General features: G+C 44.6%; 1 protein-coding gene across 3 annotated transcripts in view; it reads left to right on the plus strand.

Annotated features, from left to right (window-relative positions):
• The window catches only part of taok1a (TAO kinase 1a), a 192885-nt gene that overhangs the window by 88432 nt on the left and 82402 nt on the right, over nt 1-22051 (plus strand). For all 3 annotated transcript variants that reach the window (XM_085964957.1, XM_085964956.1, XM_085964958.1), the window contains 2 exons: nt 6348-6571; nt 18772-18843. In XM_085964957.1, coding sequence (XP_085821083.1) covers nt 6440-6571; nt 18772-18843 — 204 coding nt within the window. In that variant the 5' untranslated portion in view covers nt 6348-6439. The remainder of the gene's footprint in view (nt 1-6347; nt 6572-18771; nt 18844-22051) is intronic.

Consider the following 22051-nt stretch of genomic DNA (forward strand, 5'->3'; position numbering starts at 1 on the left):
GTTCGCAGTCCTGTGGAGAGCGTGATGACGTCATCGTGTTTGTGTTGTGACGTCATCACGTTCGCGTTTCCCGCGCTTAGAGCGTCACGTGATTTGCGTCGCTGGCCGTTGAGGCCGTGGCCGGGCTGTGCCGGTGCTTGCCGCGGGAGCGGAAGATCGCGTCGCTCCCGTCGGCTGGCCGTTGAGGCCGAAGACACTGGCCGGGCTGTGCCGGTGGCCGTCCTGGAAGGCCGAGTCAGGCCGGCAGCCTCCGCATGCACGTCACGCCGTACGTGACGTGACGTCAGCGCGCTAGGGCGCGTCTTAAAGGGGCAATGGCCCCAACAGGTAAGTTAAAAGGGCAACGGCCCCAAAAGGTAAGTTAAACATACAGTTAGGTAAGTTAAAGGGAATTATGTATATATCTATATGTAAGGGACAACCGGTGGTACCGCCACAATTGAATATTAAATATAATTTAAAAATTATTGGCCTCCATACATGTGTAGGCCATTTAGGTAACCAGTTAATTTTCTCACACTGCTTCTGTTGCAGAAGTTAGATGTAATGCAAATTTAGATATTTTGACTTGGGTAAATGCATATTAGCCCCTCTTTTAGAAAGCTGTTTTGCGATGCATACAAAAAACATGTTAGAATGTGTTATACTGTAGAATGATCTGTTTTCTGTTTGTCAAGGGGACATAGAAAATTTGCCTCAATGGTGGTTGAACTATATTGGTGAGCTTTACTCACTACATTGGCTGATCAGAGAGCAGAGTTTGATTTAAGTAGAAACAGTTTGAAATCTCTGTGGCTCAGTGGTTAAATAATGGGTTGATATGGAACTGAATTGTATGTACACAAGAAATTTCCCTGGTTTGTGGCGAGCTAGGCAAAATTGGGAACACTACAGTTGGCATTAGTGCCCTGGACTAAGGAAGGGGCAAATCATTGAACTCATCCAGTGATTCTTATTGGAAATGCTTGTGCAGAATCTAGCACGAGAAGCTGTTGGACTTGGCTGTGATGCTTCCTCTATGGTCAAATAGACTGCCAGGATTTGCTGCGTAAGCTGATTGTCATGTTTCAGGATTTTCTGACCATTTTTCCACAGATAGGAAGTGGAAAAAAGAGCTACTTTTAATGTTGGGTTTTTAAAAGCCTGGTATATTCAGACAAGTGCAAGAAAAAGACTGGGGCATTAGGTAGTTAAGATGCTAATGAGCTGGCACTGATGTTATTTCTCCATAGACTGTAAATAATCAATTCATCAGACTGTCAGCAATCAGAAAGCATCTCGCACCTGTTGTATTGGAAAATCTTTGATCCTTTTGGCTGAGAACCGAGGGAGACCGGACAAACTGGGACACAGGTGGGAGGAGGTGCTTTTTTGAAGCAGGAAAGCTGCAAAGGTAGCTGGGTTGTTAAAGAGCATGCTGTGAGGGCTTTTGCTGGAGCAAAGAAATTAGAAATGTTGAAGGATAGTTAGGAGTCATCTTTTCTAAGTCAAGTAAGGCGACCCACCAATGTGGGGTAGAATCTAGTGTCTTTATTACTTTTTATTATTATGCAAAGATACGTTGTAGGAACAAGAATACAGGTAGACTATCCTTTATCCGAAAACCTTGGGACCAGCTGTGTTTCGGTTTTCGGAATTTTTCGGATTTCAGAAGGTTTTCATCTCCGTATCTGACAACAAACACTGTTGCTTAGCAACAGCTTGTAAACACTCGGGCCCTGCCTTGGAAGCGTCTCTGAAGCTGTTGCTAAGCTACAGAGACTCTTTCCACAGCCTGACTGTTTTTAATAAAAAAAAAAAAAAAAATGCTAGGGGAAGAAAAAAAACCTAAAAATGCTAGGGGAAGAAAAAAAACCTAACAAAACGGCTGCTGATTTCTGCCGTTAGATCGAGGTTTCCGGCTCCCCCTGCTCCGTATCTGAATTCCTTGACTTAGCGGGGGCCTGGGGCTCGACTGCCGCCGCCAGTTGTGGGAAAGCCGGAAATCGGCTGACTCCTACACTAAGCTGGCCCGCAAATCAGGTCGGGGGGGGGGGGGGGAAGACTATCGGACGGGCCGCTGCAGCTATCGGACGGGCCGCTGTATTGTTGGGTTCACTCTCCCGGTACCTCCTTCACACTGCCCGGCTCGGCCTGCAATCTCCTACCCAGGAGGGAACTAAGTGACCCTCTGCCCTGCTCACAGGGAAAGGCAGAGCTCCCGGACCACTCCTGTCATGTTTGGTGCCACTCGGGTCATGTCGTGCGCACGACTTACACTCCACGAAAAAACTTTCGGTTTTTAGAGGTTTTCGGTTTTCGGAAGTGCGGATAAAGGATAGTCTACCTGTAGGCCATTTAGCCCCTCAAGCCTGTTCCGCCATTCAGTGAGATCATGGCTTATCTGTAACTCCATGAGTCTTTGCCCCATATCCCTTAATATCTTTGGTTAACAGAATTCTAACAATCTCAGATTTAAAATTAAACAATAGACCCAACATCAACTGCCGTTTGCGGCAGAGAGTTCCAAACTTCTATCACCCTTTGTTTGTAAAAGTGTTTCCTAACTTCGCTCCTGAAATGCCTGGCTCTGATTTTTAGGTTATGTCCTCTAGTCCTAGATTCCCCAACCAGCAGAAATAGTTTCTCTATCTACCCTTAATATCTTGAAAATTTTGAGCACATCACCACTTAATCTTTTAGATTCCAGGGAATACATCCCTAGTTTATGTAATCTCTCCTCGTAATTTAACCCTTGGGGTCCAGGTATCATTCTAGTAAATCTACGCTGCACTCCTCCAAGGCCAATATATCCTTCCTAAGGTGTGGTGCCCAGAACTGCTCTCAGTGCTCCAGGTGTGGTCTAACCAGGGATTTATACAGCTGCAGCATGACTTCTACCCACTTGTATTCTAGTCCTCTAGATATAAAGGCCAGCAATCCATTAGCCTTTTCGATTATTTTTTGTACCTTTCCAAATCATTTTAATGATCTGTATACATTGACTCCAAGTCTCTTTAGACCTCCACTGCTTCTAGCTTTTCACCATTTAGAAAGTATTCTGATCTATCCTTTTTTAGGTGCAAAGTAGATGATCTCTCACTTGCCTATATTGAAATTCATTTGCCACAGTTTTGCCCATTCACTTAATCTATTAATATCTCTTTGTAATTGTATGCTTCCATCTACACTGGTTACAATGGCACCTATCTTTGTGTCGTTGGTGTATGGATTGAATTGAGTGAGTCCAATTATAACAGCGATTCTGTATGTTCACTTTGCTGTGAAATAAAGCAGCTTAACAATTTGTGCCAGGTCTGTCTCGCTATGTTTTTGCTTGGCTCATCTTCAGAGAGATTGAAGAAATACACGTGCGAAAGGCACAAAGATCTGGTTCAGATCACAAGGTAGAGACTAGCATTACATCCCTGGGTTACACTACCATGCAAGTAGATACAGGAAAGTATGAGGCAACTTTCATTAAAGTAAGCCACTCAGACTGCTTACAGGAGCAACTGATACTATTGAATCCGCAAAGGTATCTGCAGCAGACGTGATTTTGTGACACTGACACACGCAGAATGGCTACTTGGGGAAGGTACTTGAAGCCTGCCAGCTGTGGAACTGAATTAGAGGAACCTCTGCTATTAGCAGAAGAGACTCAGAATTGGAAAAGGGAGGAGTTAGGAATTTTCTTTTGTTTGGAACTATGGTTTTGCTTTTTTATTTCCTTTTCCAATTATTTCTCTTGCTCCTGTCTTTTTCCCCAAGATTCCTATCGCATTTCACATTGAAGGACCTGGCACTACCACCCACCCTTGAAATAACAATGTAACTATCAACTCATATCATAGAATCATATCATAGAATAGTACAGCACAGAAGGAGGCCATTCGGCCCATCGAGTCTGCGCTAGCTCTTTCCAAGAGGAATCCAGTCAGTCCCACTCCCCCGCTCTTTCCCTATATCCCTGCAATTTTTTCTCCTTCAAGTATTTATCCAATTCCCTTTTGAGGGCTGCTATTGAATCTGTATCCACCGCCCTATCAGGCAGTGCATTCCAAATCTTAACCACTCGTTGCGTAAATATTTTTTTCCTCACGTCGCCTCTGGTTCTTTTGCCAACCACCTTAAATCTGTGCCCTCTCGTTATCGACCCTTCAGCCATTGGAAACAGTTTCTCTTTATTTACTCTAAATCCTTCACGATTTTAAACACCTCTATCAAATCTCCTCTTAGCCTTCTCTGCTCCATGGAGAACAACTGGAAGGGTAGGACCGTTAATATTATGGTTATCTCCTTAACTGTTACCAGTACTGTTCTCTATTTTCCTCAAGGGAAACATCACCGTGAAATTGCATAAAAGCAAAATATTTGGAAACAGATCAGATAAGCTAGCCTCTTTTGATTGATCTTGCCTACCTACCTGCTCTCCATATCTTTCAAATTGTTTTCTCTCCAGAAATATATCTTGTCGAGCAGATGGGAGTACAATCTAAATGGGGCAGCACTAGGGGTTGGGTTAAATGAACAAAGGGATTTAGGCATCCAGATCATTAAAAGCTAGCTTGCAGGTATAAAAAGTGATCATAAAGAAATGTGTTGCCTTATCAAAGAGGCATGACTCTGTATAGATTATAAAATAAAGGAAGTGCTACTGCAGTTTACAGAGCAGTGATCAAGCCTCATTTACAATATTGTGGCAGTTTTGGATACCCCATCTTCAAAAAGATGTTTTGGCCTTGGAGAAAGTCCAACAACAATTCACCAGGATGATATCTAGGATGAAGGGTCTGAGTTGTGATGAGACTGGTGAAATTTGGTTAAATTCCCTGTAGATGATGAAGTTAAGTGATCTGATCAAGATATTTAAGGTAAATTGACAGGGTAGATAGGCAATGACTCTTAGCTCTGGTAGGGAAATCTAGAACATAAACTTAAAATTTGAGCTAAACCACTAAAATAAAATCAGGTAAAACATAGCATACAGGAGGTAGTAAGAATGTGAAACTGCCCCAGAAGTTTATAGATCAAGATTAATTAAAGTGTTTGAAAGGAAAGGGATATAGAGAAAAGGCAAGGAATGCCCAATGGCTGCCCCCCTGTTCCTGTGCTCCTAAATGATTGCTTTGGGATATGAATGTGCTGTTGGTGCTGAATAACAGATTGCAAAATATGTGCAATGCTGTTAGAGGCACTCTTAGATCTTGTGTAGCAGGAGTTTATACTTAACTTTCTATTTTTCATTTGACTAAATTATGCAGTTATATATTCAGACAAAACTGATGTTGTTATCCATGTTTGTGTAATTTCCAAATTACCAGATTCTCTGTAATACAGAATCTGGTTAAAAAGAAAGACAGATTTGCATTTATATAGCCACTTTCATGACCACCGGACTTCCCAAAGCGCTTTACAGCCAATTAAGTACTTTTGAAGTGTAGTCACTGTTATAATGTAGGAAACGCGGCAGCCAATTTGAGCATAGCAAGCTCCCACAAACAGCAATGTGATAATGACCAGATAATCTAGTTTAGTGATGTTGGTTGAGGGATAAATATTGGCCCCAGGACACTGGGGATAACTCCCCTGCTCTTCTTCAAAATAGTGCCATGGGATCTTTTATGTCCACCTGAGAGGGTTTCACATCTCATCCGAAAGACGGCACTTCCAACAGTGCAGCACTTCCTCAGTACTGCACTGGAGTGCCAGCCTAGATTTTTGTGCTCAAGTCTCTGGAGTGAGACCTGAACCCACAACCTTCTGACTCAGAGACGAGGGTGCTACCCACTGAGCCATGGCTTGTGAATTCATGTCAATTGTGAAGAAAATTTGTTTCTTATGTTCTACTTGCGGGAAGTATAGCATAATACTGAGTTTCAGTTGTCTTACTGTCTGTCATAACTTTTCTTCCCCTCTATTTCCACCTCCATCTAAAAGGAAAAATAAAGTTGGCCTTTTGGATCCTCACTATTGTACCCCGGCACCACACAGCATATTGCAGGAAGCTGAACTTCAGTGGCTACTGTCTGCACTGTTCTGTGCTTGGTTGAAAAGTAGCATCATGAACTATTCATGTTAGAATAGGCATGTTCACATGACAATCAAGGGTCCGATTCAGATTTGGATCTTCTAGTTGGGAGCCTAGCACTGTACTAGCCAGGCTGCAAGTGCGTTCATGTTATTGTATGTTTGGAATTTTATTAAATATCACTGTTTTAAAATTGTTTCCAGGGAAAAATTCAGATTTCAGTTCTTCTTTGTTTAGTCATTGCATTATACCATTAGTTTAATTCACAGTTTCCTCTTCAGGGTATTCTTGTTCAGAGGGATTGCATATTTAATAACAAGCAGTTTTTCTTTTGCAGTTGCCCATGTTCAAGAGGCCTCATTCATGCAGATGCAGCAAGAATTAAGACAGTGTGAACCCAGATAGTCAGACGGCTAACCGCACAGTAGGATGCCGTCAACCAACCGAGCAGGAAGCCTAAAGGACCCAGAAATAGCAGAACTGTTCTACAGAGAAGATCCCGAAAAGTTGTTTGTGGATTTGCGAGAAATTGGCCATGGCAGCTTTGGAGCAGTTTATTTTGTAAGTATGCTTTTTTTAAAAGAAAAGTTAAGAAACCAGTTGACATTTGTTCATCATTCTGGACATTTTTTGTGATTGGAGCATGAATTTTAGTGAGCCTCAAAACCGGAATTATTTTTTAAGTTGTGCCACCTTGTATTTCACATCTTAAAGAAAAGCTCTTATAGTCTTGCCATCTCAATTATTTTGTCTTACTTTTTCCAAGTTTATGGCAATTGAAAACTAAAGTTATTAGAATGGTATCTACATTCATTTATAGAAGCAAAGAAAACTTCTTCCTATGAAGTATCTAGCTCCTAAAAGTTCACTTTTTAATGTCCTGCTCACACTGGTAAGTATTTTCATTTAAGATAATTAAAGCATGGTCTTGCAGTAGGCAGTACGGTTTTGTTTCTCTTTCTGTGGTATGTAATTTGTCCTGTCTCTGAAACCATAGTTCCTCTTTCTTTGTTGGATTTTAGTCCCACGTCCATGTTAGCTTTCAATAGGTAAGTTATGTTAGGAATCTAGTTTCTTATTGCCGAAACTTTTTCTTCTAGCCATCTTTTTATTTTGCGGCGATCCCAGTAAGGTTTATGAACTGTATATACCATAGAAGGCTTAAATGCTGACGGTCGTTACCAAACACTTCATTGTATAGGCCCGTAACACAGAATTCAGGAAAATATAATGGTATTATTCCCTTATCAAAGGACTTGGTTGTAGAAATCAGCGCATCAGCCTGCCCAGTGTTTTGAGAAGGCTCCCGTGTTACATAACTCTACATTTCAGAGTAAGGGCCAGTGCTCAAGTGGCAAGGACCACACTTAAAACTGCAGATTAATGCTTTATTTTCCCATATGAAATGCAAAAGGTGACCATGAATTTCAGGTGGAAGATTTTTTTTTACGTTAAGGCTGCAAGTTATTTAGAAAAGTTGAGTTACAAGAAACCAGCAGTGTGTGAAGGCAGCAGATCGAGTAGAATTTAGCCTAACATGTAATTGAGTTGAAGCTACTTTCAGCTTTGAATTTCCAAGTCCCGGACAACCACAAGTGTAAGAAGTGTCTCCAGATGCATTTGCTGGAGCTCAAAGCTGAAAAACAGTTGGAGACACACTGCACTATATGGGGGAGGAAGGGTTCCTAGAACAAATACTGCATAGGTGGTCAACCCACAGCTAGAGAGGAATAGTGGGGCATAAGGAAGGAAATTAGATGACCATTTGCTGAAATGAAAGGAGGACTTGGGTAGAGACAGTGCAGAAAACTCTTGAGGTAGGGGAGGGGGAAAATGTCTGAAGCTGTCTGATCTATATACAATGCTGGATACTTGCAGGCATGGATGGCAACGTATGGGAAGGATATCACAAGCAAAACCATGATATCTTTTGTTATAGGGAAATTTGTCCTACCTTGATTGTGGATAAACTTCTAGGGCTGGATTTTGATGCTGGAGGCGTGTAGGAGGCGGGTCTACAACTTTTGGGGTTGTAGTCCCGTCGCCATCGAGTTGTGGCCAACCCACGCGATTTTCACTTGATTGACCTGGTTGAGCCCGCCTAGCGGGCTCAGCAGGCCAATTAAGGGCCACCCGGCAACAGGTGACATCACAGATTGACATTTCATCTGTCAAGACCTTTTGACAGATGAAATATCAGCGTTTGACAGCTGTTTGAAGCTGTCAAACACTGACAATCTGTACTCCAAGTTAATTCCTTCCTCTCAGGCTGATTTAGAGATCTCTCCAGAACAGAAAGCTGAATGCTGCAACTTTTGACAGCTCGCAGCCATTCTGCTTTCTGTGCCGGTGAGATGAGGGACTCCTGAGACCTGAAGGAAGGAAGGCTGTAAAGGTAAGTAAAACTTATTTAAACACTTTACACACACCAAACATACTTACCTCTGCACTCATGCACATATCACTCAGCTGAACACCGGACATCTCGAACCCTCCAAGCCCTTCAGCCTGATGGTCCGCCTCGCTAACTTGGCGTGGTTTGGAGCCGTCGGGAATCCCACACTTCAGTGATAAAAATAGGGATTAGGCTAAAAACTGTCTGTTAACTACCTGTTAACAGGCAGTTAATTGGCACTAATCCCCTTCCCGCCTCGGGGAGGCAGGTCCAAGCACAGTTCGGGTATCCGCCTCCTTTGAAACTGGCATGGGGGCGGGATGGGTTCGTGCCCCCCGATTTTGCAATTTTAACCCCCCACACGCCTCCAATCCCGCCTCAACAGCTCAATAAAAATCGAGCCCCTAGAGTCTATAGGGTCAGTTTCCACATGTACACTGACGACACCCACTTCTACCTCACCACTTACCACTTCTCTCGAACCCACCACTGTCTCTAAATTGTCAGACTGCTTGTCTGACATCCAGTACTGGATGAGCAGAAATTTTCTCCAATTAAATGTTGGGAAGACCGAAGCCATTGTCTTCGGTCCTAGCCACTGACTCCATCCCTCTTCCTAGCATCTGTCTGAGGCTGAACCAGACTGTCTGCAACGTTGGTGTCATATTTCACCCTGAAATGTGCTTTCAACCACTTATCCGCACCATAACTAAGACCGCCTATTTCCACTGCCGTAACATCGCCCGTCTCTGCCCTTGCCTCAGCTCATCATCTGCTGAAACCCTCATTGATGCCTTTGTTACCTTTAGACTTGATTGTTCCAATAAACTCCTGGCTGGCCTCCCATGTTCTACCCTACGTAAACTTGAGGTAATCCAAAACTCGGCTTCCCGTGTCCGAACTCGCACCAAGTTCCGTTCACCCATCACCCCTGTACTCGCTGACCTACATTGGCTCCTGGTTAAACAACGCCTCGATTTTAAAATTCTCATCCTTGTTTTCAAATCCTTCCATGGCCTCGCCCCTCCCTATCTCTGTAATCTCCTCCAGCCCCACAAGCCCCCCCCCCCCCCCCCGAGATAATTCTGGCCTCTTGAGCATCCCTGATTTTAATCGTTCAACCATTGGTGTTGTATCCGTGTGTTAATGGAGACACGGAATGCAGGAGTTGGTTTACAGGTGTTTACTGGACAAAGTCTGGAGGTGAACTAACAGATACAAGACACTATACAGGCTTATATAGCCCGAGTGGCCACTACCGGCATTACAGTACACAGGGGCTCTTAAAGGCACATACACCACAATTCCTCCCCTTTTAGACAACCAGTACATAACATTTTAAGTAATTGTTATTAACGTGTACAAGAACAATAATCTACACATTTGCTGCAGTTAATCAATTATAAGTCAGTCTCTCTGGAGGCTTCCTGACTCGGTCCGGATAACGCCTCGGTGGTGTAGTAGGTTCTTTTGGCAAGGTCGATTCGGCTTGAATGCCAGTGTCGGGTTCATCTGGTTCTAGTATCACCAGATCGGAGGTAGATACTATGGGTATCTCTGCTTCATCATTAGGCGTATAGAGTGGTGGTGTAGGTTGTCCCTTTTCGGATGACTCTTATGATCTGGTCAGCATGGCGCCTTATTATGCTTTCTCCAATGTCCACGGTATACATCAGCGGTCCTAGTCGTGTGCAAATAGTTCCAGGCTGCCATTTCTCGGTACGGTAGTCCCGGGCCAAAACATGTTGACCTATCTGGAAGGTTCTAATTGGCCTTTCATTCATGCCTTGAAATTGCTGGTTCTCTACGTCCCTTCTGATGTTTGGCTTGATCAAATCCAGCCGGCATCTTAGCCTTCTATTGAAAAACATCATGGCGGGAGTTTGGTTTGTAACCACATGTGTTGCATTCCTGTAGGCAAACAAGAAGTTATCTACCTTATGCTGTAGATTAATGTCTTCATTACCCATAGCCTTTATGGCCTTCTTGAAGGTCTGGACAAACCTTTCAGCCAATCCATTGGTGGTGGGATGGTATGGGGCGGACGTGTAGTGCTTAACCCCATTGTTTTTTAAGAACTTCCTGAATTCTTCGGACACAAATTGTGGTCCATTATCAGAACAGATCTGTTCAGGCAGATTTTTTCCGTGGTGGTGGAGGACATCTTTATTACCTCCGGCCACTTGGAGTGTGCATCAACCGCGATTAAGAACATTGAGTCCATAAATGGACCAGCAAAGTCGATCTGCACCCTTTGCCGTGGAGATGAGGGCCACTCCCATGGATGTAGAGGGGCTTGTGGTGGGGCGTTTTGGACCTTCTGGCATCCTAGACAGCCCTTGGTCATTTCTTCGATGTCTCCATCGATACCTGGCCACCACACAAACGCTCTGGCTAGGTTCTTCATTTTCACTCCACCCAGATGCCCCTCGTGAAGCTCCTTTAGCACTTTATCCTGGAGTTTGGGTGGAATCACCACTCTGGATCCACACATCAAGGTTCCTTGGCACACTGACGGCTGTTCTCTTCTTTGCGAGAATGCTGGCAACAGTGGTTTGCCATGTGCTGGCCATCCCTTCACCGTTAAATCGTAGACTCGTGAGAGAGTCGGGTCATTTCTCGTTTCCTTTTCAATGGTAGAATTTGTTACTGGTAGACATTCCACTATGGTTGAGTGGAACATTTCCACTGGGTCCACTGTAGGTGCCTCTTCTACCGTTGGCAACGGTAGACGCGATAAACCGTCAGCATTTCCATGCTGTTTTGATCCTTTGTATTCTATGTCATATTGGTGGGCCCCTAGGAAAAGGGACCACCTCTGTAGCCTTTGCGCTGTCATAATGGGAACGCCCTTTTTAGGGTTGAATATGGAGACGAGGGGTTGATGGTCAGTCAACAAGGTAAATTTTTGTCCGTGTAGGTAATGGTTGAATTTCTTCACTCCCCATACCAGGCTGAGTGCTTCCCTGTCGATCTGGGCATAGTTACGCTCAGCTGAGTTCAATGAGCGTGACGCAAAAGCTATCGGCCGCCCGGAGCCATCAGGGAATCTATGCGATAATACCGCTCCTACGCCGTAAGGGGGTGCATCACACGCCAGTCTGATTGGCAGTGATGGGTTGTAATGAGCCAAAACTTCCTTGGACGTGATCAAGCCTTTACATTTATGGAAGGCACGTTTACAGTCTTCGCTCCATTTCCAAATTACTCCCGTTTGTAGCAGTTCGTTAAGAGGGTGCAGAACAGTTGACAAGTTCGGTAAAAATTTATGATAGTCATTTATTAATCCCAGGAACGACCTTAATTGTGAGACAGTTTCAGGTGCTGGGGCTTTTATGACCGCTTCAATTTTTTCAGGTGACTTATGCAACCCTTCTTCGTTAATTATGTGGCCACAATATGATATTTGTTTCTGGAAAAATTCGCACTTGGGGCGATTTGCTCGTAGGCCCCTGATGCGCTATCAATAACTCAAAAGACTGAGATTAAGCGAGTAACTAACAGGCTTTTATTAACAAGAGAATGAAAGTGTGCCTCGAGTGGTCGACCGGTCCAGAATACAGAGGGACTGTGGAGCAGTCACCTTTATACCTGGACTCGTGGGAGGAGTTAGCCGAGGCATGTACAGGCATGTACGCAGTGGAATAAGGGGCGAGTGGCTTTTATCAGGTGAGCCCTGTCTGGTCTATAAAAGTGCGGTTTGCACTCAGCGCAGACTTGGCAGTTCCTGGTCATGGTCCTGACCTCCTCAATGGAGTAAGGCAGGTTGCGCATTGTCCAGATATGGGAAAGTGGCCTGCAACGCATTTTGATCGACCATCCGGTCCATCTCCCTTTGGAAGATGGAGACCCTGTTGGTGACGCCAAAGGGAACCCTAAGGAAGTGATAGAGGCGGCCGTTTGCCTCAAAGGCAGTATACTGGCGGTCCTCAGGGCGGATAGGGAGCTGGTGGTACGCTGATTTCAGGTCAGTGGTCGAGAAGACGCGGTACTGCGCGATCTGGTTGACCATATCAGCTATGCGGGGGAGTGGGTAAGCGTCCAGCAGGGTGTAGCGATTTATTGTCTGGCTGTAGTCGATGACCAGGCGCTGCTTCTCGCCGGTCTTAATGACCACAACCTGGGCTCGCCAGGGGCTGGTGCTGCCCTCTAATCCCCTCCTTCAGGAGCCGCTCCACTTCGGTTTTAATGAAAACCCTGTCCCCGGCACTGTATCGCCTGCTCTTTGTGGCGATGGGCTTACAGTCGGGGGTGAGGTTAGCAAACAGTGGGGGGGGGGGGTGACTCTGAGTGTGGAGAGGTTGCACCTGGTGCGCGGCGGGCAATTTTGAAGCTGCAGACTGTGAGTGGGGGGAGGGGTCCACCGTACGCCATCGTAACACTTTTAAGGTGACACTGAAAATCTAACCCCAGTAGAACGGCAGCGCAGAGGTGGGGCAGGACCAGAAGTTTAAAATTATCGTACACAGTCCCGTCTACTACGAGTGTCACCACGCAGTAGCCGCCAATGTCCGCCGACTGGGACTCGGAGGCCATAAAAATCTGCTGGTGCGCAGGCAGGACTGGGAGAGAGCAACGCCGCACCGTGTCGGGGTGGATGAAGTTCTCCGTGCTCCCAGAGTCAAAAAGGCAGATTGTTTCGTGGCCATTTACCTTAATGTCTATTGTGGACCGGGCCCGTTGGTGCGGTCTCGCTTGGTCCAGCGTAACGGAAGCCAGCGTAGGGGTCGGTATGTCGCTGCGGGTATCAGATGAAGCGGTGTTGGGAGCCTGTTGTGTCCCGGCTGTCGTCCAAGATGGCGGCGTCCATGATCCCCATGTGGCTGGAGGCGTCCAAAATGGCTGCTGTTCCGGTGGTTCGCACATGGCTGGGGAGGCCCAAGATGGCGGCCCACACGCGGCGCTGCTGGGGTTCGGGGTGGCTTTGGCTCTGCAGACGCTGGCGTAGTGTCCCTTCTTCCCGCAGCCCGAGCAGATCGCATTTTTCGCCGGGCAGCGCGCTCTGGAGTGTTTGGCCTGGCCACAGAAGTGGCATTTCTGGCCTTGGGGCACTGCTGTCTGGCCTTGGGACACTGCTGCGGTAGTTGGGTCGTGGCTGGGGTGGCACGGCGCTATGAGACGGTCCTACCGTGTCCCAGGCTGTCGTTCCCCGCGGCGTCCACGGTGCAGAGGAGTAGGCGTCCATGCCCCGGTAGGCTGCGTCCAATGATAGTGCGAGTTCAGAGGCCTTGTTGAGATCGAGGTCACTCTGCTCCAACAGTCGCTGTCGGGTGTAATTGGACCTGTGGCCCGCTACAAAAGCGTCCCGGATAAGTTCCTCTGTGTACACGGCGGCCTTTACATCCTTACAACCACAGGCCCGGCCAAGCACAGACAGTGCCTGAAGGTATTCCTCGGTCGATTCCCCAGGTTGTTGTTTACGACTCCCCAGGAGGTGCCTAGCGTACACCTCGTTCACTGGGCGCGTGTACTGGTCCTTGAGGAGCTTGATAGCATCCGCGTACGAGGTCGCGTCCTGGATGACCGAGTACACTCGGTGGTTCACTTTGGAGGTCAGGACATCCAGTTTGTCCTCGTCCGATTTGACCGTTGCAGCGAAGGCGATCAGGAATTTTTCAAAACGCCTAAGCCAGTGAGTAAACTTGGTGGATGAGTCCGCCTCCCGATGGTCTAAGTCCAGGCATGCTGGTGTGAGGATCTTCTCCATTATAAAAATCTTGTTAATAAAATTGATGCGCTATCAATAACTCAAAAGACTGAGATTAAGCGAGTAACTAACAGGCTTTTATTAACAAGAGAATGAAGGTGTGCCTCGAGTGGTCGACCGGTCCAGAATACAGAGGGACTGTGGAGCAGTCACCTTTATACCTGGACTCGTGGGAGGAGTCAGCCGAGGCATGTACAGGCATGTACACAGTGGAATACAAACAGTGGTTTACCACAGCCCCGTTCTCTCAGCCTAGTGAGCACCTGCTCCAAATTGGCAAGGTGCTCGTTGTCGTTTTCTCCTGTTACAAGGCTGTCGTCTAGGTAGCATTGAGTCCCCGGAATCCCTTGCAGGACTTGCTCCATAGCTCTTTGCCAGATAGCTGGAGCTGATGCTACTCCGAAAACCAGTCGATTGTACTGGTACAGGCCTTTGTGTGTGTTTATCGTGAGATACTTTTTAGAGGCCTCCTCAACCTCCATCTGTAGATATGCCTGTGCCAAGTCAATTTTGGTGAAACGTTTCCCTCCGGATAGTGAGGCGAAAAAGAGGATACTGTACCGTGTGAAGGACCGGCCTTACAGTCACCTTGAAGTCCCCACAGATGCGAATTTTTCTCTGTTCTTCAGATTTATCATTATTCAACGTTTTCTTCATGACCGGGACGATGGGTGTTGCCCACTCACTCCAATCTATCTTGGATAACACGCCTGTCTTTTCCAAATTCTACAGCTCTGCCTCGACTGCTGGACGAATTGCGTATGGCACCGGCCTTGCCTTAAAAAACTTGGGAATTGCCGCATCTTCCACTTTTATTGAGGCAGTGACGCCTTTCAAGGTTCCTAATTCCTGTTGGAACACTACTTTGGCGTTGGCCAAGATGTCTTTTAATCGTTTAGGTATGACGTCATCATCATTTTTTTTCTTACTGGTCACCGTCAGTGCCTGAATGGCGTGCCAGTCTAAACGTATCTTCCTGATCCATTCACGTCCCAACAGCGGTGGACCACCATCTTACAGAACGTATAAATACAACTTCTGTATTTCCTTGCCGTTGTATACAACAGGCACCCTTATTTTCCCTCTGGGGTATACTTTCTGCCCTGTATATGTTTTCAAGATAATGGATGTGTCTTTCAAAGGTATATGCGGAAATAGCCGCTCGTAATCCCGTCGACTTATGACGGTCAGAGCTGATCCTGTATCTAGCTCCATTTTAACTGGGGACCCCGCTATCGTGAGGGTAACCCAAATGGTCTGGTAATCTTCTTTGGCAATTACATTATGTAATTTGAGACAGCTTAGTCTCTTGTTTCCGGAGTCGCTATCGCTCTTCTGGCCTTCGGAGCTACTGTCCGTCATCATTTGTACCTTTCTGTACTTTTCCTTATTGATTTTTTTTCTGTCAGTGGATTTTTTGTTTCCAGATCGGCATACATGTGCAATGTGTCCCATCTTTCCGCATTGCCTGCATGCTTTGTCCTTGAACCAGCAGTCCCTCTGGTCATGGGTGGATCTGCCGCAGCGATAACACCTCTCAAAACCCTGTGTCATTTCATGGGTGCCGAAGTCCTGTGGCTTTTGCTGTATCTCTGCAGCTCCTCTTGCTGCTGCTTCGTATGATACAGCCACACTGAAAGCCTTGTCCAGTGTTAAATCTTTCTCAGAAAGTAGTCTTTTCTGTGTTCCTTCACTTAGGAGACCGCAGACGAATTTGTCTCGAAGAGAATCTGCCAGTCCTGCTCCGAATTGGCAGTGCTTTGACAGCTTCCTTAATTTGGTGAGGTAATCAGCGTTACTTTCCCTCTTGTGCTGATTCCTCCTGAAGAATTTGAATCGTTCTGCTATCAGCAGCGGTGTTGGGTTTAAGTGCTCCTGTAGGGTATCAACAATCTCCTTAAAATTCTTGTCCATCGGTTTGGCTGGAGTGATTAAGTTTCGCAACAGCCCGTATGTCTTTGCGCCCATTAGATTTAGAAGTATCGATGCCTTTTTATCATCCTCTATTGCATTCGCTGTGCAATATACCTCCACTCTTTCCACATATGTGGTCCAATCCTCTACATCACTATCGAAAGCAGTAATATTGCCAGTCTTAGGCATCCTGAAAAAAAAAATGGCGCCTCCCGCGCTTTCCTTTCTTCCCTGCCGAGAGAAAAAAAATGGCGCCTTTCCCGCCACTGTCGCTGCTGACAACGCTGTTCTCCGCGGTTTTTATTTATACAGATATTTTTAATAGTCGGGGACTCGTTCCCGCCGGACTCTCTGGGACTTTTCCCTCCCTCTGCTTGGTCCGAACGCCGACCTGCTTTGCAGAGCTGGCCACCTCCCGAGTGCTCCACCCTTCGTCTCTGTTTGCCTCCGCCTTCGCTGCTCGGCCCCGCTGCAGAGCCAGCCGATCGAGCCCCAGCCCACCGCCCAGGAAGGATTATTGCAGTACCTGCCACCAGCCCGGCTAGCTGGTGAAACCACAGTTTTTTTTTGTTTTTTTTCTTCGACCTTCGCCTGAGGAATCGATCTCCTTGAGGTGCTGCCGAATTGCAGGTAAGTCCGTTTCCAATTCGTCGCCACTGTTGTATCCGTGTGTTAATGGAGACACGGAATGCAGGAGTTGGTTTAACAGGTGTTTACTGGACAAAGTCTGGAGGTGAACTAAAAGATACAAGACACTATACAGGCTTATATAGCCCGAGTGGCCACTACCGGCATTACAGTACACGGGCTCTTAAAGGCACATACACCACAATTGGTGGCTGTGCCTTCAGCTGCCTCGGCCCTAAACTCTGGAATTCCCTCCCTAAACTTCTCCGCCTCTCTACTTCTCTTTCCTCCTTTAAGACGCACCCTAAAACCTGCCTCTTTGACCAAGCTTTTGGTCATCTGCCCTAATTTCTCCTTATGTGACTCAGCATCAAATTTTGTTTTATAACACTCCTGTGAAATGCCTTGGGATGTTTTACTACGTTAAAGGTGCTATATAAATACAGGTTGTTGTTGTCTATAAGACGGAATGAAATTAATGAACAATTAGCAGGCTTAGCCGGGTTGGGGGGGGGGGGGGGGGGAAGTCAGCATGAATTGGTAAAGAACAGGTTGTGTTTGATTAATTTAATTTAATTTTTGAGAATTCTACTGTTTACCCAGCTGGTACCATCCTACCTGTTAGGGCACTATCTTAGAGTTCTGTGGAGCACAGTGGGAAGAATCACAGCCCTTCCTGACAACTGTACCTTTTATTGTTCCAATAGTGTGTCACATTAGCTGGTCAACCATTAACAGTGACCTGGAGTACCTCAGACCACCCGAGTTCAGTACCAGATTACCGTGTCTGTCACAGAGATCCAATCTTCTGTGGCTGGAAGTATCACCTTGGAGCCAACTAAGAGACTCACTTAGCTTCCCCCTTTATTCTCGCTCCCCCAGAGGATAATCACTAATTGGTCAGATTCCTGACAAGAAAAGAAGAACGAACTTGCATTTATATTGCACATTTCACGACCTCAGGACACCCTTGGGTGCTTCACAGCCAAATAAGTATTTTTTTGAAGTGTCGTCACTGATGTACTGTACGGACAGCAAATTTGCGCACAGCAAGGTCCCACAAACAGCAGTGTGATGTTCGTTGAGGGCTAAATATCAGCCACGATACCAGTTAAACTCTCCCACTTTTCAAATAGTGCCATGGGATCTTTTACATGGCATGGCTACTAGTTAAAGTGTCTAAGTGCATTGTCCCCAACATGTACCATCAAATGGTAGTTTCACCAGCTGGAAGCTTGGCATTTCAGCAGCAACTACTTGCCTCTCTGCAACCAAGCCAAGACAGACAACAAACTGCAATATGAGTATATGTGTTCACATAGTTGCACTTTAGATAATATCTTCCAGCACCATCCCGCTATTTAATGACGTTATAGTGATCAATGAGGATATAGTGACATTATTTAATGCTAATTCTTAATTGGGGACAGAAGGCTAGCAATTTAGGTAGCCTGTATGCAGTTTTTTGACGTAATATTTTTAAATATCCTGATATGGCAGGTAGCTGTTAGTTATCTAATCTGTCATAAAGCTTCCCCCCCCCCCCCCCACCTTTTTACATGAAAAATTTCACTTAAGTTTTACTTTTTTCTTCCTGTGTTAATATAAGTTCTGTTCTTTTATCGTGATTATCCGTTCTATCTTTTTGTACTTGCCTGTTTTGCCCCTTAATGGTGGTAGTTCTTTGGCCATGTTGATTTAAGTTGTGTGAAACCACTCTGAGGTTATGAAGTAGCAACAATACAATATAGTGCCCCTAACTCTTGCAGGTATATTTGAAATTCTACATTCTAGATTGCAAAATAATGTTTAAGAATTCCCAAATTATTCTAATGAAGGAAGAAAAACACAGTTGAGAAATGTTCAATTACATGGAGAGTAAAGTGAGTAATCTATTGGGAATGATTTTATTAGGGGTTAGTTCTTAGTTTTTAAACAGTTCAAAGAAAATTGGCAGAAAACAATTTGTTTTGTAGTTTCAAAGGTCAGCCCATGTTTGGCCAAAAATGTTTCATTCGGGCCATATTGTTATGTTCTCTACTGCACTGTTACTTTTGGTTCAATATTCAAATTAGTTTCTTAAACAAACTTGGTAATACATGATTTTAAATCTTATAGGCACGAGATGTTCGCACTAATGAAGTGGTGGCTATCAAGAAAATGTCTTATAGTGGCAAACAGTCCAATGAGGTGAGTACATTATAAAATATGCATGAAGGAAGTGAGGTGTGTGTGTGTGTGTGTGTTGTCAATTGCATTCAAGAAAGAAATGCGTGTCCAAATACACCCGTGAGTCTGAAGAATCATGAGGCATGGGGGTGGGGGGGGGGAGAATCACAAGTCGATCATGAACATTTCTAGAAGTTGTAGGTACAGGTGTATGCTAGGAGATGTAGGCTGCTACCCTGATTGAATAGTCTGTTCAGCCCGTGTACCTGCATGAATTTGGGGCTCGGGCTTCTTACATAGGCATAGGCCTCCAATGGAAAATGTTAGAGATAGACATTTGTATTAATTAGCTAAGTTTGATTAATTTTGTGTCAATTTTGTATTTCTTAAATTTCTTTATTATGTTACAAATCTTATTCCTATTAGTATGTGCTTAGGTTAAGTGGAGAATCTAAGTTGGTGGCCGAAAGGATTTTCAAACAATAGTTTGAGCAATTTGATTGGTTTGTCATTTTTTTAATTGGTAGCTGTTGCTGACTTCCTATTTTTAGATTTCTGTTCTTGTTTGAACTTCACCAGTGGTGCGTTTCATTCTGCTTGCTGATTGATATGTTCCCTACCTGTACAATTATGACCTGTTACTGTTAATATGGATATGGAATAAGATGCAGATGTGGCACAGAAATATGCACATGTAATGTGATACCTGAAATGTGACAGGAAAAAAGCATGTTAGATGCAATGGCCCAGAAATTCGGGTCAGGGGCTTCCCGCGGGTGCAAGCCCCCGACCTGCACTTAGCGCGCCAGCCGTTGAGCTGTAGGGCCCCGTGGAATTCCGATCCGGGGCCTGGTCCAGCAGCCGGCGCGCAGTGCTTGCGTATCCCAGGGGCGCAGTTAGTTCAATGCGTCCCCTAGCATCACGTGGGACATGGGCAGCCAATCGGAGCAGGGAATGCTCCATTCATAAGTCTGACAGGAAGAGCTGTCAAGACTTATAAATACTATGGCCCCAAAATAGCACTAAACATTCAAATAATTTTTTTAAAATCATATTTTTTAAATAAACTACAAATTACATGAAATAACTATTTTAAACAATAATTTAAATTTTTGAAAAAATAATTTTATATTCTAACTGGGCTAAAAATAAACTTACCTTGCTTTAAAGTATTTAAAAATAATAAACCTGTGGAAAAAATGTTTTAATTTTAATTAATTCACCACTTACCTTGTAAAAAGCAGGCCTTACACCTTTTTACATTTCTAAATCCTGCAGGCTTACGATCTTGGCGAAACCTGTTTTTAAAAAAAAAAACTAAGTTTGATGCGCACGCGCAGCCTCCCCCGCGCACGCGTTCGCCCTCTGAACCCCTTCATTCAGGGGATCGGAAGTGTCGGTTTCCCGCACATGCGCAGTGCATGCAGGAAACCTGCACTTCCATCGGGCCTACGGGTGAGTACCCAGCGCGTACTCACCTGTGGAGACCCAAATTTCTGGGCCAATGTTTTTATGTGTAAAATATGTAGCAAATTTGGTTATTACAGGAAACTTTGTTATATCTGGCACCGACGTGACCGAGCTGTTGCCGATCTATCAAAACTGCCGGACATACAAAGTTAATGTTGAAGCATACGGAGATTTTCATCTCCGTATCTGACAACAAACACTGTTGCTTAGCAACAGCTTCAAACAGTCGGCCCGTACCTTGGAAGTGTCTCTGTAGCTTAGCAACAGCTTCAGAGAGACTTTCCAAAGCCCGACTGTTGGAAAACAAAGCCACGAGAAGAAAAACAACCTAACAGAACGGCTCCTGATTTCTGCCGGTAGATCGAGGTTTCCGGACATACAACCTCCGGATAAACCAAAGTCTCCTGTATATACCTCATGATATACTCTTTCTACAATCCCTTGCAGAAGTTCCATTAAAATTAAGAATTTTAAACTTACATTTTTTTTAATCAAGCAAACTGCTCATCAGAGTTACTTCACTCTTTTAGGGATATGAAATTTTGAGGGTTAGTTATTTTTTCTATTCTAGTTTGAAATGTATGGAATTTTTGCAGCAATTGAGAGAAGATCATATGTGTATGTTTATTTTAAAATATTTAATCACTTACCTAGAACAAATGGTAACGTTACCATATCTGTTTACTCACAAGTAATTTTTCTATTTATTAGAGCTCTTCCTGATCTTAGCAGTAAAGTTTTAACCAAACTCCACTTAGTCTTTCAGACTAATTATTCCATTTATCTTTGATTCAGTAATACATTGCAGATTTTCTTTAATAATTTGTTCACTGACTTGCATTAAGGTGAAATCTAGGTTCTAAGTATGGGTATAATACTGACTGGAAAGAAAGAAAAAGAGCTTGCACTTGCATAAAGCCTTTCACATCCTCAGGATATCCCAAAGTACTTTGAGCCAATTAATTACATTTGAAGAGTAGACGGTGTTGTTATGTAGACGAGCAGAACAGCCAGTTTGTACACAGCAAATTAGATAAATAGCCAGTTAATCTGGCGCTGCTTGAGGAATAAATATTGACCAGGACACCAGGAGGCCTCATCGCTTTTCTTTGACTACTGCCATGGGATCTTTTACGTCCACCTGAACAAGCAGACTTGGTTTAATATTGGGTCGTAAAAGCAATACTTCCCAACAATAGTTCACTCCCTGAATACTGCACTGAAGTGTCATTCTACATTTTGAGCTCAAGTCTTGGACTGGAGCTTGAAGCCATGATCTTCTGATTGGGGTAAGAGTGCTACCACTGAGCCAAGCTGACACAAGCAAAATTAATCCTTCTATGGTAAAGTTTGTATAAAATTCTTAGCAATTTATGTAAGGCCTGTAGCTTGGACCAGCCCATAATCCTATTTTCTATAGCCCACGATGCTTTAATCTATATCTGTACTTTTGTTTACCATTTTCTAGTCTTCCCATGTTAAACACCATTCACATCCGCTCAAGGGGATGGATAGTGGTGTAGTGTCAATTTTAGAAATGGATTTACTGTCCATCATGCATGGGATTTTATTTCTTAGGGGTTCTAGGATAATTCCCCATCCGCCAGAAAAAAATTGATTTTTCACTCTTCTATGATGCCTTTCCCAGATATGGTTTTTTAGTGTGTATACCAAAATTAGAATAATGCATTGCAAAAAATAGGTCTTCATTACTTCCACAGGACTATATAATCTTCAGCAGAAGGTAGCTGCTTATAGT

This window comes from Somniosus microcephalus, chromosome 22 (genome assembly GCF_052327205.1).
Source record: "Somniosus microcephalus isolate GS21.2 chromosome 22, FLI_Smic_1.0, whole genome shotgun sequence".
NCBI classification, from domain to species: Eukaryota; Metazoa; Chordata; class Chondrichthyes; order Squaliformes; family Somniosidae; genus Somniosus; species Somniosus microcephalus.